This window comes from Octodon degus, unplaced genomic scaffold, assembly GCF_000260255.1.
Source record: "Octodon degus isolate 3935 unplaced genomic scaffold, OctDeg1.0 scaffold00025, whole genome shotgun sequence".
Taxonomy (NCBI): domain Eukaryota; kingdom Metazoa; phylum Chordata; class Mammalia; order Rodentia; family Octodontidae; genus Octodon; species Octodon degus.
The window spans coordinates 785867-802496 of NW_004524601.1; the positions used below are offsets into that span (position 1 = coordinate 785867).

Genomic DNA, 16630 nt, shown 5'->3' on the forward strand with positions numbered 1-16630 from the left:
TGGAACCGGGGATTGAACTCAGGCTCTTGCGCTTGCCAGGGAAGCGCTTATTCCACTGAGCCATCTCCCTGGCCCTTTAAAAGACTTATTTCTGTATGGACTAAAAAAACACAAAGAAAAGTTATTGCACCCTGAAAGTGGGAGCAGGGTGGGGTGAGCCCCTTGGGCAGCCGCTCGTCTCTATGGGATCTGAGCCGCGGCTGGTTATAGAGTCTTGGCAGGGCACGGTTGGATCTCCACCTTGCCGGGTCTTCACCGGTTTTGGCTATGACCTTGGTTACAGCCTTGTCTTTTCTTTCTCCTCTGCCTCTTTCTCCTTTCTCAGGACTGGGAATTGAACTCAGGTTCTGAATGCTGAGCTACAGCATCCCCCCTTTTATTTTTAATTTTGAGATAGTGTCTGGCTAAGTCACCAGTTGGCCTTGAACTTGTGACTTTCTGCCTCAGCCTCCCAGAATGCCAGGTGGCAGGCCCACCCTACGCCCAGGGCCAGCTTTACCTCTTCTGGCAGAAGGCCGCACTTGGCTGCCACTGCAGTGATGCACGCTTCTGTCACCAGGGCTCCTTGAGGGAAGCCAAAGCCACGAAATGCTGTGTTGGACGGTAGGTGTGTCCTGCATGCCCAGCCCCGGAGCCTGAGGTTTCGGATTTTATATGCATTTTCCAGTTTTAGTATGAGAAATTCGATTACCTGCAAAAGGAGGTGGACAGTGGAAAGTTCTCTGCGGGCAGCTTGTGGAACTGGCCAGTGCACGGGAGGCATTGCTTCCTTGGCCTCGCCTGTGCCCTGGGCTCTTGGTGTGCTGTCTTCTTGTCTGTGTTTGCCATGTGTGTGGGCCCTGGCATGGGCATCTGATGAATCCTTGTTCCCTGATGCCATTCTACCCTCCCCTGCTGGGGTCATCTCCTTGTTCTGATAATCTTATTTTCCTCTGTTTAGACCTGGGGTTCTCAGATAAGAGAAGCCCTGAGACATGTAAGTGTCATCCGCGGTCCCCAGCCACCTACCAGCTCGGAGTCGTCCAGCGTGCAGCCCCCGTTAATGTAGCACTCGATGTCCAGAACTTTGATCCGTCCACTGTCCATGAAGCCCACCTGGCACAAAGGAGGGACACCTTACTGTCTGCTTCAGTGTGCAAGGCCCCCTGGGCCCCAGCCCTTTCCTGGAAGGACGGGCCAACTTCTGCATGTCCTGGCATAGTGGGAGCTTGAGGTGGGCTCTGTACACTGGCTGGCCCATGGCGTGTGGTCTCACCCCATGTCCTTATTCTTGGAGGGCTCCTGGGGGCAATGACTGGGTGTGTGGCTCTTCCCTGGACAGGGGTCAGTGTGGAGACAGGTTGTGGTGGCCGTGACAGGAAAGCCTGGCTGCTCATGCACTAGGAGAGGGGACCGTGCATGTGGTAGTGAGGGTGGCAGTGGGTGGCCCTGGGGGTGGCTGTGTGTCGGCCAGGTGGGTGGGGCTGGAGCTCTTCGGCTGTCTGAGTGAGCTTCTCAAGGCTCTGAGAGGAGCTGTTCACGCCTGCCCTTGCATGGCTCTGTGAGGGATTCCGCCTGCAAATGGAAGCGTCTAGCAAAATCTTGCTTCTGTTTGCGAGCTCCACATTGGGGGGCAAGCACGGCCACGGCCATCTTCCCCAGTACTGTGGAGCAAATCACATCATGAGTGGTACTGGGGATTGAACCCAAGGCCCTGGCACTGAGCTACATCCCAGACCTTTAAAATTAAAAAAAAAAAAAATTAGAGACAGGGTCTCATGAAATTACTAAGTTGTCTAGTCTAGGCTCAAACTTGTGACTCTTCTGACTCTGCCTTCCGTAGTACTGGGCTAACAGGAGTGTACCTATAACATGGTTATTTCTTTGAAATATTATAAAACCTGGAATTTTGCATGCCTGCTTCTTTCTTTTTAGTTTTATTTCATGTTATGATAATTATCAAAATATTAATGATCTAGAACATTCTTTTTTTTGAGACAGGGTCTCGCTGTGCATTTCTGGCTGTCCTTACTAGACTGTAGCCCAGGCTGGCCTTGATATGCTGGGGACCCTCCCGCCTCCACCTTCTGAGTGCTGGGATGACAGCGTGTGCCACCACACCTGGCTTGCAGGATTTTATCTCAATACTCACTTTATATTTTCCGAACAGTGGGTGCCTTCCCCCAGTTACCAACATGTCCTCCTCACGGTCGAGGACAAGGCGCACAGGACGACCAGTTCTAAGGAAGCAAATCTCAGTCGGGCTTCGACCTACCCCTTCTCCCCACCTACTCACTGTGCCCTTCTGGAGGGGTCTGCTCCTGTCGTCCCCGCCACCCCAGGAGCCCACCTGCCTCCCTGACCGCCCTGTTGCCCCCAGAAGGTTCCCTGCTGCCTCTGTGCTTGTGACCCACTAGAGGGCGCCATTTCCCCAGTCTAGCACTGGACACCTCACTAGGGGACAAGTGGCAGGGTGGGTGACTGGGACCATGGGGCTGGACCACTGGGGGCACAGGACTCTTGTCCACTCTCCTGATTCTAATGCAGGGCTTGAATGGGGGCCAGGAGGCCCCTCCTCCCCAGTCCTTCAACCCTGCCCTCTCTCACTGCTCCTTCCCCTCCCCTCTCTCCTCCCTCCCTCCATCTCCCTGCAGTACAATCCAGGCCTCAGGCCTGCTGAGCGGTGCCCTACCACTGAGCTACACCCCTGCTCTCTTTTTCTTTAGAAGCTACAGGGGATCACACTAGGCAAGTGGTCTACTATGGAGGCAGGAACCTCCAGGGCCTGACCTCAGCAGCCTGGGGACAGTCTGCTGGGGCATTTGGCGCTGACACCTGTGCTCTTGCCGGGCCACACTTGGTGGGAGGTTAAACCACAGAGGCTGGCAACACGGGTGGCCCCCGGCTCTGTGTCGGACGCCAGGCACTGCCCCTGGGAAAGCTCTGGTGGGGAGTCCGGAGCTGATTGTGCTGTCACTGGGACCCCTGGGTGAGCAGAAGGCTCAGAGCCTGCTGTTCCCTCCCTGGCTGCGTCTGGAGTTCACCCTGAGCCACACTGAGTTCCCATAGGCGGCAGGCCCTGGTGCACGGCACGTGGCTATGTGATAGGGGCCTACTGCCTGCTGGCCAGAAGAGGAGAGGTACCCCGGCCCCTGTGGTCACCTCCTCTCCCTGGGCCTCCTCATCTTGGGTCCGAGGGTGGGAGGAACGACTGGGGAGCAGGGTGCACTGGGGCCCTGTGTGGGTCCCTGCTCAGGCTCTGGAGTGAACCAAGGGCAAGGCAGTGTTGGTTTTTTTTTTTTTTTGTGGAACCGGGGTTTTGAACTCAGGTCCTTGTGCTTGCCAGGCAAGTGCTTATTCTACCCAGCCATTTCCCCAGCCCCTAGTGTTGGTTTTTTAAAAAATATTTTTTATGAATTTTATTTTATTTTTTATGTATTTAGTACAGGGTCTACAGGGTCTTACGACACAGATTGGACTCGTAGTGATCCTCCGGTTTTCAGCCTCCCAAGTGCTGGGATTACGGTGCCGCCACCAAGCCCAGACTCAATCGCGGTCTCAGCGCGCCCCACGCGGGAGATTGAATCCGGTCCCTGCCCTGCCTGAGCAGCTGCTTTAGGAAGGCAGAGTTTCCTCTTTAACGCACACACATCAGCGTTCGAAGTCGCCGGGTGTGACTTCTACAAGGGCTGGAAGGGTGGAAAGGCGTGGGGCCCTCACCCACAGTCTGCGACGGATGGAGCACCAGCGGCCCCGCGCGCCACCTGCCCCAGCCCCGCGCCAGGCCCTGCACTCACTTGGTGGCGCCCACGGCTGCGATGGCCCCGAGCACGGCCGGCCTCCCCACCTTGCCCCCGAAGCCTCCGCCCACACGCTTCACGTGGCAGGTGACCCGGCTGAGGGGGACGTTCAGTGTTGAAGACACTGTTTTCTGGAAAAGTGGGATCATGGAAGCTTCCTAAGGGGAGAGGCTTTCTGTCGCCTGGAACAACTCGGAAAACTGGGGTCTTCAGGGGCAGCTGCAGGAGCCGATTCCTGCCTCACCGTGCGCCTAAATCCCAGCTGGGGAAACCAGGCTCCAACGGCCCGACTCAGGGTGTGTGCAAGCGCCACACTCCGGCTAAGTGACTGCAGGCGCTCCTGCTGAGGGGTGAGCGGCCCGAGATTCCAGCAGGGTAGCACCGGTCAGGAGTCTCACCTGAGCCTCCCACAAGTAAGTGGACTTGGAGGTTGAGGCGACCCTGGGGCTTTTTCAGTACTGACAAAACCGGGAACGCGTGAGAGGCTCTGGGCCTTGCTGCCTTGGGCATGTCCAGTGCCTGGGCCCCAGATGCCCGCAGCTAGGAGGGTCCCCGGGCCCTTGACTCTCACCTGCACGTGGGCTGGGTCCTGGGTGGAGGTGAAGATGTCCAGCTCCTGGTCCTCAGCCTTGGGGATGACCAGAACCCTCTGGGTCTCCATGTAGAAATGCTCCTGCCCCCCCACGTGCACCTCTCCTGCAAGCCGGCATGGAGGATGATTCGTGTGGGCTGGAAGCCAGCGTCACAGGCCCACAGGGGCTGGCAGCCTGCGGCGTCCTTACCATGGAGCCAGGCACCAGTCTGGTGGCACACGAGGGTGATGGCACCAGAGGCTATAGCTTTGGAAGTTTCCGTTCTTTCCTTTGCCCCAGACTCACCAGAATGTTGACTCTGTCCTCCCTACCTTCCCTACCCTTCACCCCCGAACACAACACGCACACTCACACACAGGTTTGCACACACACAGGGGGACAGCAGTGGCTATATTGAGATCCGGACTTAAGAAGGTGACCTTTGAGGTAATCACACACTCAGGGCCCTGAGCTGCTCACCTTCGACCACGTGGTCCACTTTCTCGAATGCCTCTTCCACATTTCCTTGCCCAAGCTTTTTCTCGGGGCACAGGAAGGAGCTCTGCTTCACGGCTTCCTGAGGGGAGGGGGACACAAAGGCCAGGTGACTCTCGCTTCATTCCCTGGAGTTTTTTCTAGCGGAAGCTCAGGGACCCACATCATGATCTCCTTGCTCTAGGGGCCATGTGGCTGGAGAGCGCTTGGGCCGTGGCAACATTGGAGGGCGAGTCTTCCAGACTCGGGGAGAGAGCCAGCCAGGAGGTCAGTGAGGTCACGAAGGGAAGGTGGAGAAGGCCCCCCTCTCCCTCTGTGTCCTGGTGGCCCTGCCGTGACAGCTCCCTGCCAGCAGCCCCCTCTACCATGCTGCTTTATGCCTGAGCCAACCACAGATGGAGTCTAAAAACTGTGAGCAAAATAAAGCTCTTTTCAGCTGTAGGGTTGGGTGCTGTGTCTGAGGCACCCGGTTAACAGCCAGCATTTCAAAAGCAGCCATGGACCCAGGAACCTGGCATGCTTGGAGCCACACTGCGTCTTGGTCTTTCTCCCTGCCTCTGGGACAAGGGACTGCAAGCTAAGGCAGGAGGGTTGGGTTAGGGCCAAAGTTTGCAGAGTTTTTGGTCCGTAGTTTGAGGGCTGGAGGATGGAGAGGGGGAGCAGAGGGAGAGGAGCCTGCCCAGGCCAGGCCCAGCGACCTCGCCACGAGGCAGCTGCCACCCCGTAGTCCAGAGCCCACAGTCACTCATGGCTTTGAGGACATTTACATCAAAACCATAGGATTCCACCCAAAAGACTCGTGTGCACCCCCTTATGCAGGATGCACCCACGTGATGGAGGGCCCTGACGTTCGCGTTTGGATCCTAAGCCCAGGGCAGCTGTGTGGAGACATCCCAGGCAGCGATGCTGGGGCGCGGGTCGGCCCTGAGAAGAGCCTTTGATGGAAACCTCAGTTCTGCCTCTGCTGCATGGCACCACCTGTGCGCAGCCTGCCCACCGTGGACTTGCTGGACTCCCGGCCCGTGGGAAGTAAGGTTTTGCTCTTATAAATCCCCTGGTCTTGGGGATTCTGTTGACCAGTACCACGCAGATGGAGACACCCTAGGAGGCCTGGATGGCTGCTTCTGGACTTGGAGAACATGAGAGAGAAACTTCTGATCTCTGTGCTTTGTCCCCCTGTTCTTGAAGCCAATGGTAATTACAAGTCACAGAAGTAGTGTCTTCCAGAGAACACGAGGCAATGCCAAGGAAAAAGCCATGTCCCCAAAAGGGTCCCGCAGAGGGAGGTTTACCTCGGGGCTCCTGGCCCAGCTGCAGGAGGAGGCAGCCAGTGCCCAGTGCTCACCTGGATGCTGAGGATTACTGGCTCTAGATCCTCGTAGGTGACCCTGACCCTCCCTGTTGCTCGCTTCGCCTGCACATCCGTGTCAGCAACCACAGCACAGATGACCTGGCCCACGCATAGCACCTGTTCAGAGCACAGGATGTGGGTGGGGACAGGTCTCAGCCTCAGCCTGGCTGGTGACTCAGGTGTCCTGGGAGCAGGGATGAGGTGGAGCCATGGAAGGACATGGACTTGAGGGCCGTCCAGCTGAGGTGGCACTATGATGCTTCCTCCCACCCTGGCACTTCCTGAGCCCAGGGGACCCGACAAAGGACCAGGGTGGGGGGGCTGCAGCCAGCGGGCTGGGGCAGCTGGTGGCTGTCCCCACAGAGCCACGGGAAGGTGCATTGCTTGTGTACCTCATCCACAGCCAGTAGCCTGTCGTCCTCTGTGCCGTTGGTGCCTGGGATGTCCTTGGCCATTATCACGTCGACCACCCCGGGGAGTCTGAGGGCCTCAGACGGGTCCACTGACCTGAGCACAGGGAGGGCTGAGGACGCAGCGGGAGCAGCTGAGCCGGCACACAGTGGGGTGGCCGGGGCCCAGGGAGCCCCGCGTCTGGCCAGGGGCAGCGTGGCCGGCCACAGGGAGCGTCCCTGGGAGCGTGATACTACGACACATGTGTGTAGTGTGTGTGCCTAGAGGGAGCTCACAGTGAAGTGGGTGCTTCCACATCAGGGCGGCAGCTCGAGGCCTGCCCTGCTCTGGTCGCCCTGAACAGCTAGGGGCCCAGGAGGCTCAGAGGGAGACCTGGGGTGTGGCTGAGCTTGTCCCAGGACTGTGGCCTTTCCACCCCAGCCCCTCCCTTCCCTGGTGCCCGAAGCTCGCCGTGTACTTACACGATCTTTGCGTGAGGTCTGGGACTGGTCACCAAGGCCATGGACAGCTCTCCGTCCACCTTGGGGAGGTCATCACAGAACACCGCCTCCCCTGTAGCGTGTTTCAGGCCAGAGAGGTGCATGACAGGACGGCCTACCGGGTCTTCAGATGGCTGCTGGAGGTTCACTCGCTGCAGGGAAGACAGGAGCTCAAGCCCATCTGTCTCCCGGTGGCCTGGCTCCTGGCCCTCCTGACTGGACCATTCCCTCTGGAGAGTGTGTGGACCAGCGTGATGACATAGCCAGGTGGGGAGTTGTCACTGTGCCTTGGAGGGGAGGGGCCAGCCTTCTGGCCAAGTGGGGGCAATGGAGGGCTCCTCCTCCTCCAAGGGGGTGGGTGGTGCCTCGGGCAGCTTTGAACCAAGAATTAGGGGTCCCCTACCTGCTTTGGGATGTGAGGGGCACCCACTGACCTGATACGTCTGCATGCCCTGGGGCACTGTAGCAGGGAGGTCCTCCAGCGCACTGAGGGTCAGGTCTGGGAGCCGGGGATAGTGCCAGATGTCCTGGGGGACAGTGCGGCCATCAGCAGAAGCTGGGCAGTCCCCCAGAGCACAGGCACCGTGGTCCTCACTGCCGGACAGGGCCCACGGTGGAGGCCCTTCCCCATCCTTTCCAAACACGGGAAGACCGCTGGGCCCCCGGAGAGGGGGAGGCCAGCCTGGGAGCCAGGGTCTCCTATGTAGGAGTGTGTATATGTGCATGTGTGTGTGTGGAGGACTGCTTAAGCCACTGGGAACAAGCAGGAGTCCTCCGTCCACAAACGCCCAGTCCTGCCGGCTCCTAGGCACCAGTCCTCCTGCAGAGCCACCGGACTGGCCTCCCTGGTGCCACTGGTGTGGGGCTGCTTTCCATTCAGCTGTGGCAGGTGGATACTTTGGGCAGTGGATGGTGGCTAAAGACCCATGCAGGGAAGGTGAGCCACGGTCCCGGCAGGTGGGGGAGGAGGGAGGCTTTGCTTCACTCAATTTATTCTAGAAGTTCAGTCAGAAAAGATAGGAGGTGACTTCACATTAGCATGCTACTATGCAGATCGGCTTTGGTCATCCTGGGAAATAAACCTTTCTTTTATGTGTCATATTGAGTGTGAAACTCTAGAATAAGCAGCCGCAGGGTGGGTGGGCAGTGACGTGGCCAGGCTCCGGTGACGGGGGTGGTGTCCATTGCCGGGGAGGTGCTGTGCCCAGGGCACACAGCTGCCAGAAAGCTGGCTCTGCACATGCGTGCTGGACTGTGGTGAACTATGTCTCAGCACAGCTGTGGTGGGCCAGGGAGTGTGGACGTCTGCGGCTGGCAGAACAGGTGACAGGTGACATGTCTGCACGAGGCCTGGGGGTCTGGAGCTCACAGCTGAGGGAGGCTGGTGCAGCCAGAGGTTTGAGATTTGGGGCCTCCAGGTGTGTACACCGCCCCAACCCAGGACCTCAGAGCGGGATGCTCCCAAGCAAGGCAGGGTCTGTTTTTCTTTTGTGTGCCTTCTTCCCCCAAACTAGGGATTAGACCTATGGGTGCTCTACCCTGAGCTACACCTCTAGCCCTTTTTAGTTTTAGATAGGGCCTCGTTAAGTTGCTTACTCTGGTCTCAAACTTGCAACCCTCCTGCCTCAGCCTTCCATGTGCCTGGGTTACAGTGTGTGCCACAGTGCTCCACAGGTGGGGTTTTACTAGGAGACATCTAGGTAAAGTGGGCCTTTGGGAGAGGCCTGATCCAGTTGTCCCGAGGCGTTAAGAATGTGACAGCTGGGCACGTGCTGGGGGTGGAGGGTAGAGGGCGGGGATGGTGCAGCTTCTCACTGTAGGGGACCCCAAAGTTGCCAGCCAACACTCAGAGCCAGGGGAGGGGTGTGAGCCAAGGTCTCAACCCCGGGACTACCTGCCGCCCTGATACTCACCAAGGGCTGCACACTCATGCTCCGGGTGCTCGGGGGCCCCGGAACCCGGCTTGTCTTCAGCTCCTGCAGAACGTGCAGGTAGAACCTGAAGAGGAAGCTGACCAGCAAGGTCCTCCTGAACTCCACCCTGCCTCCGGGGGCTGCGCCGGGGATGGTGACCTCGCCCAGGACCAGCCTGCAGGCCTCGCCCAGCGTGTCCTCTGTCCAGGGCCTGGTGGGAGGGCAGAGGACAGGACTCAGCCTCCCACAGGCTCTGGGGCTGCTCCAAGCCAGCGTCACCGCGCTCAGAGGTGGATGGAGCCCAGGGATCCACTAGACACGGAGGCCACACCCAGGGTCCCAAAGGCGGGAGTAGGGGCCTGCTCCACCAGAGCACAAGTCACATTGGTGCTGAAGTGCTAGACAGGACCACACAGCCGGGGGCACCATGCAGGACAGGGCTTGGGGAGGGGGTTCAGCCCATTTGGGGGTTCAGAGGGGACCCTAGCTGGCAGTGCCTAGGTAACCGGGTCAGGTAGCAAATTCTAGAGAGCAGGAGGGGAGGAGGCGTGGGTCACCCCAGCCCCACTGGCCTTGGCTAGCTCAGCACTCACCGGCCCAGGAGCTGCTGACAGGACCGTGGTGCCATGACCGTGGTGGCACCCACTCCGCCATAGGCGATGCTCAGGTCCTCGATGACACTGGTGCCCTCTGCGAGTAGCACACGCATGCCGGCACTCACGTGTGGTATAGCATTCTGTGGGGCCTGGGCCTGCCGGAAGCTGGACACAAACTCCCACTGTAGAGACAAGGCCACTGCAGTGAGGGTGAGGAGAGGCAGGCACAGTAGTGACGCCAGCTGCCCTCATGGCCAGGTGGGAGGAGCCGTCCCCTTGGGGACACCTCCAGGAGCTGCCCTCATGGCCAGGTGGGAGGAGCCGTCCCCTTGGGGACACCTCCAGGAGCTGCCCTCATGGCCAGGTGGGAGGAGCCGTCCCCTTGGGGACACCTCCAGGAGCTGCCCTCATGGCCAGGTGGGAGGAACCGTCCCCTTGGGGACACCTCCAGGAGCTGCCCACATCACCACCTGAGAGCCCTTCAGAGAGGAGGGAGGAGTAGAATGCAGGCCTCAAGCCGAGAGGGCTGCAGTTCTGGTTAGTAGAAACCCGCACCTTTCCCTTTGCCAAGCCCAAGTGGGAGCAGGACGGAACTCCCCCCAGTGGACACAAGGCTCAGGAGGGTGTGGAGCTGGCTCGGCAGTCCCACTGCCTGGGCCCTCGGTCTCGACCCACATGTGCCGGGTGTGCAGGTCTGAGCACCTGCTTTGCCCCCGCCTTTGGGCACAGCCAGGGGGTGGGCCGGAGCATCCCTGGTGACACCAGCTTCACTAAGGCCGCTCTGCACCAGAGCTGCGAGCTCCAGGCTCTCTGCGTTTGTGCTGTGTGTGTGCATCTGCGCAGTGTGCTCTCATGTCAGCGACTGTGTGCAGCGTGTGCACGTATGAGGCATGTGTGTTGTGTGCACACACGCGTGCGTCAGCGCACATGTGTGTGACATTATGTACATAGATGTGGGCCCGACCTATGCGTGCATGTGTGTGTATGTGGCATGGATGCATGGGACATGTTTGTGTATGCGTGTGCATGTGTGCCTATGTATGAGTGTGCATGTATGTGCATGTGATGTGCATATGTGCCCATGTGTACCCGTGTGTGTGTGTGTGTGTGTATGCAGAGTATGTGTGTCAGCCTCCCTGAGAAGCCAGTCTTGGATTTGGGCACAGCACTTCCTCCACGGCTTCGGTGGCTCTGGATGCTCCCTGAGCTGGGGGTGTGGGGGCAGGATCTGGGGGCCCTGCCCCTGAGGCTCTGAGACCAGGGGCACAGAAGGGGGGGGCCCACCAAGACCCTACAGCCCTCCCAACCTCGAGCCCTGTCTGAGGGCCCCAGTGCTGAGCTGATCACCCAGCAGGACAGGGCTCCAGGCTGGCTTTGTCTCTGTCACCAGCAGGGCAGGGCTCCAGGCTGGCTTTCTCTGTCACCTGTTGCTCTCCTAAGGGTGACTGAACTCCGGTGTAACAAGGGGAAACAAGGCCCTGTGGGCTCTGACCTTCCGCAAGTGCGGGATGTGCACAGACTCCAGGATCTCACCAGGCCGCAGGCTGGCGCTTGCTACCCCTGCCAGGAAGAGCTCGTCCAGGGGGATCAGCCTCACGCCCCCTGGGAAAAGGGCGTTCTGCAGTCAGGAATTGGGCTCCCCCCAGGGAGCAGTGGGTTCCCCTATTCAGCAGACGGGTGTGGGGCTGCACCAGGGACCAGGACACAGGCACAAGGCTCACTCACAGGCTTTGTCCTAGCACCCAGGTTCCCACAGGCTTCGGGTGTGGGGCTCATCCCAGGCCTGGGGCCACCTGTTGACTGACCCTCAACTCCTGGGCAAGGAAGTACTGTGTGCTCATGCTCAAAACAAGTGAAAACAAAAAAAGACAGGACCTGAAAAGGAACTGAGGCAACAGAGCCCTGCTGGGCCTCGCCGCTCCTGCCTTCCACTGTGGGACCCTGCAGCAAAAGCGCGCAGCAGAAATCTGCACTTGGCCGGCCAGATAGCTCAGTGGATGAAAGCATCTGCTTGGGCAGAGTGCAGGGGCCGGATTCAATCCCCAGTGTGCCGTGTGGGCCCCGCCCCCAGGACACACTGAGACAGCGATTGAGACTGGGCGTGGTGGCGCATGCCTGTAATCCCAGAACTTGGGAGGCTGAAAACAGGACAATCACTACAAGTCCGATCTGTGTAGTGAGACCCTGTAGACCATGTACTAAATACATAAAAAAATAAACTTAAAAAAAAGAAAAAAAAAGAAGGCTGCACCTGGATGCCTGTAGGACCTGGATGCCTGCAGGAGCAGGCAGTGAATTGGGTCTGTCTGCCTGGTGTGTTGGGGTTGGCTGAGGTGGGCGGGGGGGCCCAGGCAAACAGCACTCAGGGAATGGAAGGGAAGGAAGGGGGGGGGGAGGGGCCAGGGCAGGGTTATTCTGGAAGTGGCAGGGAGGAGCTGTGTTAGGGCTGGCTGGGGAGAAGGGGAGGAGGCTGAGGCGGTGCTCCCACCCTGTCCCTCTACCCAGCTGCTGTTTCCTCGCTGCTGGGCTCCTTCCCAGCGGCAAGGGGACACGGGGCCCCAGGATGGGGCTGCAGAGGTGGAGCCCACGGAGGTCTTAGGTGGCCCCGGGGCTGTGTTTGTGAGAAGGGCATCTGGGCTGCCCAGGGATAGTGGTCTGGCCCAGCCTCAACCCGACCTGAGGAGAAGCCCCAGAAACCCCCAGAAAGATGCCACTGCTCAGCTGTGCAGTCCACACTCACCTTCCGAGAGCAGTCGGAGTGCCGCCTGCCCCACGGCCAGGATGGGGTTCAGGTCCGAGGAGCTTTGTCGGCTCATGACGTGGCCCCCTAAGGACTGGGGAGAGAGAAACTTGCTACTGCCCCTCGCTGCAGGCCTGAGCTGCCCAGGGCCATGAGGAGTCTGGGTGCTCAGCGCCGGCCTTCAGGGGAGAAGGGAAGGTGGGCTGCAGGGGCAGATCCCACGTACTGTGCTCAGCCACTGGTGACCGTGCCTGGGTCCCCAGGGACGCCTCACGGCTGTGGCAAGGCAGACCCTAGCCCATGCGGGGAGGAGCCCAGCCAAGTCCTTGAGCCTGGGAGGCAGCATCCAGCCAGCGTCCTGCTATCCCACCTCTGCAGTAACCACCCTTCAGGCTGCCATGGGTGGGCTGGAGCCCGGGGCCAGGTCCCTCCACACCCCAGAGCAACCGCGCCTCTGTCGCTGCTGAGTCCTGCCTGGTTCCTGTGGGCCAGGGAGCCCCTGACAGGGGCCAGGGTGTCCGGGCCCCTCAAGTGCTGTCACAGGCAGCAGGCCCGCCCAGGGCCTCCTAGGGCCCCACCCAGGTGCAGGCAGGCAGCGAGCACAGGCGTTCCACAGCTCCGAGCGCAGCGCTCGCTCTCTTCTGCCAACTGCTCCCAGCCAGGCTGCACTGCGCAGGTAGAGAAGTCTCTCCCCGCTGGCCTCTACCTCTGCCTCTGTGGATGCGGCCGAGTCTAAACCAGGCCTCTGCAGGGCTTCCCAAGCAACAGGGAGAATCATGGTGTCCTTTTCTCACCCGTGCGGTCACTAAGCCACTTGGTTACTTTTATTATTCAGTGACGCTTGCTACCATAAACACTCCCGCCTCTGCCTGCTGAGGCCCCAGCACCGAGGGCAGACCCATGCCATGCTGGGTGCAGCAGACGTACCGCCAGGTTCCGGACCTGCTGGCTGGCCAGACTGCGCAGGGCCTTCGCGAGGGCTCGGAGCGTCTGCGTCTTCTCGCTGGGGAGCTCAGTGATGCTCTTGGCCAGGACGTCCTGCAGCTTGGCCAGGCTGCAGTTGGCGCCAACAGTCAGGCCTGGGGAGCAGAGCCACATTGGGTCTGCATGGGTGCAGGGCCCCCTGCAGCTGGGTGTGTGGCTCACAGGCAGTCCAGGAGGGCTCTGCATCCAGCCCTGGTCCCCAGGCTACTTCAGAGAGAAGGGTAGCAGCAGTGGAGGGCAGGCAGGGTCCTGCTGGGGCCGCCCGGTCCCCATTGACCACAGCGGCCACATAACTGAGGGCTTGCTGACCCAGGTCAGCAACACAGTGGCAGGGATCACTGCCCAGTCACCTTCTGTGGGTCTGTGAGGGATGCCGGCCAGCAGGACACACACAGCCTGGGCGGCACTCAGTGGTCCACTGGTATTGCCCAGTGTGAGGAAGTTGGGGTTCTCAGGAGGGAAGTAGGGCACAGGAGCCAGCAAGACGGCACCATGCTCTGCTGAGGGCTGGGTGACTCAGCCTTCGGCCACGGTGGTACCCATGTGTGGTCAGGGAGGAGCTAGCCGTGACCTCAGAATTTCTCCTCAGGGAGGAAGTGAAGGGCTCAGATGAGCCCTAAGAGGTGAAGCAGGGAGGCAGCATGGTGGTGTGTCCCTGTAAGCCCCACACTCGGGCGCTGCAGTGGGAGGGTTTTGTGAATTCAAGGCTATCCTGGACTACACACATAATAGAAAAAAAATGCAAACAAATATTTGTCCTAAAATACAAAACCCAACAAATAAAAGGTGTAAAGTGGTCATCAGACAGCAGGGATGCCAAAGTCGGCCTTCAAAAGTGAGTCCTTCTGTCCCTGGGTTTGCAGAATGGAGTACATGCTTTTGGGGTTTGGCCCCTCACCCCTAGCAGGCTGGGCCACCTCCAGCTGGCCTGTTCCTTCCTGGGCATGGGTTGGCTTTAATTTTGGAGACTCTCCCCTCCCTAGACCCGTGGTTGTGGGTACTGGGAGTGTACTCAGTGCAGCACCCCACTGCCCTTGTGGACGGGGACTCAGCCGCTTCCTCCTGGCCTCCACTCCTCCTTCTCCTGGTCCTGTCCTAGCCTGCCCACGTCCACCTCTGCAAAAAGCACAGGTGCTGCGTCTGGCGCCCTTGTCCAGCTCCTGAGTCTGCCCAGGAGGCTGCTGCATCCTCCTCACCACAGGTTCTCCTGGGAACCACTTTACCTTCTGTAAGAACCCTGGCCTTGCTAGTCCTGGTGACCTGCGCTTGGAATCCCAGCTCCCCAGAGGCAGGAAGATGGCAAGTTTGAGGCCATTCTGTGCCTTGGTGAGGTCCTGCCTCAGAAAATGAAAGGTGGAGAACAGAGCTGGGGGTGCAGCTCTGTGGTGGAGCACCCACCTGCCTGGCATGCTCGAGGGCCTGGTTTCCTTGCCCAGTACCACAAAGCAAATGACCCCAGAACCGGGTCTGTCTCAGAGGAGCCTGGGAACTAACTCCAAGCCTGTTCCCTGCCATCTGACTCCTCTCCAAGAGGAGAAACCATACCTCCCTGGTGGAGGAGACCAGGCACAGGACCTGCCCCAGGGTCACGCAGAGCCGAGCTCTGAAAGCCACAGCCGGGCACCTCTGTGATGCAGTGGGACAGGGCAGTCCAGCCCAGGCAGCGCTGTCCAAGTCCTCACAACCATTCTGTGGTTTTTGCTTCATGGCCCCTCTGGCCCCTGCAGTCCTACTTAAGGCCTAGTCCCCTCTGCTCACAAGTCCAAGCTCCTTCTAGGGCTGGGAAGATGGCTCAGTAGAATAAGTGTTTCCCTGGCAAGTGCAAGGGTCTGAGTTCAGTTCCCAGTACTGCCAAAAAAAAAAGTATTACACACAAGCTCCTTCCAGTGGGGCAGGCGGGCTGTCACTCTGCTTGCGTCTCAGAGGGGCTTCTTCAGGCTGAAAGCAAGCGGCAGTAGCTGCCTTGCATTCAGCCCAAGCTGATGCAAAGCGACAAAGACCGTGACCAGGTATTGGCAAGGGGGTAGCTCCACAGGAAGAGGTAGCAGCTGTAAGCATCCATGCAGCAAGCACGAGGACACCAATTTCTTGGAACAAACACTGCTACACTTCAAAGGACAAGTAGATGCTGGCACAGCTGTAGTGGGGGATTTCACTCCCGGTGAGCACAAAGAGGCCCAAGAAATAGCAGAGCTAAGAAGCATCACCACTCAGCGAGTGGCCTTAGATGTAGCAGAGAGCTTCACTGGACAGCACAGCACACTTCTTTTCTCAGAGGCACACAGAACTCTGTCCAGAAGAAACCATGTCCTAGGCCAGAGGTATGCTTAAGTCAGCACAGAAGAACTGGAACAGTCTCCTGCGTGCTGGCAGGTCACAGCAGAAGTCAAGCCAAAGACAGTTCACAAACACGAGGCGATTACAGTGTGCTCCTGAGTAGTCAGTAGCCACAGAAGAAATTGGAAAAATAAAAAGGTCCTCGAGTCAAATGACAAGGAGGCACAGCACAGGAAACTGTGGGATGGGACTGGCGCAGCCCTGAGGGGACCTGAGAGCTGTGAGCGAACACACAAGGAAACAGGGTGGCCCCAAGTAAACAACCAGGGTGTAGCCAAGGGCCCTGAAAGAGAGGAATGTCAGAGCTGAGCAAGGGGAGCAGCCTGCGGAGCTCAGCTTGGAGCTTACTGCAGTAAGCCAAAGCCCAGCGCGAGCATCCTGGGTCAGAGCTGGCTCTCTGAGAGGATGGAGGGATGGAGAGATGGGGCGACAGATCGAGCGTGTGAGCCCAGTTCTCTTGCTGGGTGTACCCACCCACAGGAAGACACACACAAAGAAGGGAGAAAAGGATGAAAATACCAGAGGGCTCTTGCAGCCTCAGGGGCGATGCCGCTCTCTGGAGGCTCGGGGCGCTCAGGGCTTGAAGGGGCAACGCGGCCAGCCCAGTGGGTCTGTGCTGTGGAGGGTGTGGAGGACAGTGCGAGGGCACAGCAAAGTTGTGAAGCTGGAACAGGATGCTGCTCCTGAAGAGTGCAGGGAGCCTGGCTCCGGGCCCCTAGGGCTGAGGGTGCATTATTCTTGGGGTGGGTGTGCCCATACGTGTGTAGGTGTGCATGGGCATGTGTCCATTAGTGTTTATCTCTGTGTGTGCATGTGTCTGCATGTAAGTGTGCATGTGTGTACCTGTGTGCAAGTGGGTCTATACCTGTCAGAATGTGTGTGTGCATGTGTGCACCAGTGTATATGCATGTATCAATGTGTCAGTGTGCATGTGCATTTGTGTGCGCATGTGTGCCTGCTTATGTGGGTATCT

At 59.1% G+C, this 16630-nt stretch overlaps 1 protein-coding gene across 2 annotated transcripts in view; it reads right to left on the reverse strand.

Moving 5' to 3' along the window:
* Positions 1-16630, reverse strand: part of LOC101570622 (aldehyde oxidase 2-like) — a 56773-nt gene that overhangs the window by 25494 nt on the left and 14649 nt on the right. For both annotated transcript variants that reach the window (XM_023712382.1, XM_023712383.1), the window contains 15 exons: positions 13264-13415; positions 12337-12430; positions 11089-11198; positions 9594-9778; positions 9001-9211; positions 7522-7614; positions 7070-7239; positions 6590-6704; positions 6192-6314; positions 4832-4928; positions 4351-4475; positions 3777-3910; positions 2132-2219; positions 1009-1095; positions 500-691 (listed from right to left, as the gene is read on the reverse strand). In XM_023712382.1, the coding sequence (XP_023568150.1) occupies positions 500-691; positions 1009-1095; positions 2132-2219; positions 3777-3910; positions 4351-4475; positions 4832-4928; positions 6192-6314; positions 6590-6704; positions 7070-7239; positions 7522-7614; positions 9001-9211; positions 9594-9778; positions 11089-11198; positions 12337-12430; positions 13264-13415 (1976 nt within the window). The remainder of the gene's footprint in view (positions 1-499; positions 692-1008; positions 1096-2131; positions 2220-3776; positions 3911-4350; positions 4476-4831; positions 4929-6191; positions 6315-6589; positions 6705-7069; positions 7240-7521; positions 7615-9000; positions 9212-9593; positions 9779-11088; positions 11199-12336; positions 12431-13263; positions 13416-16630) is intronic.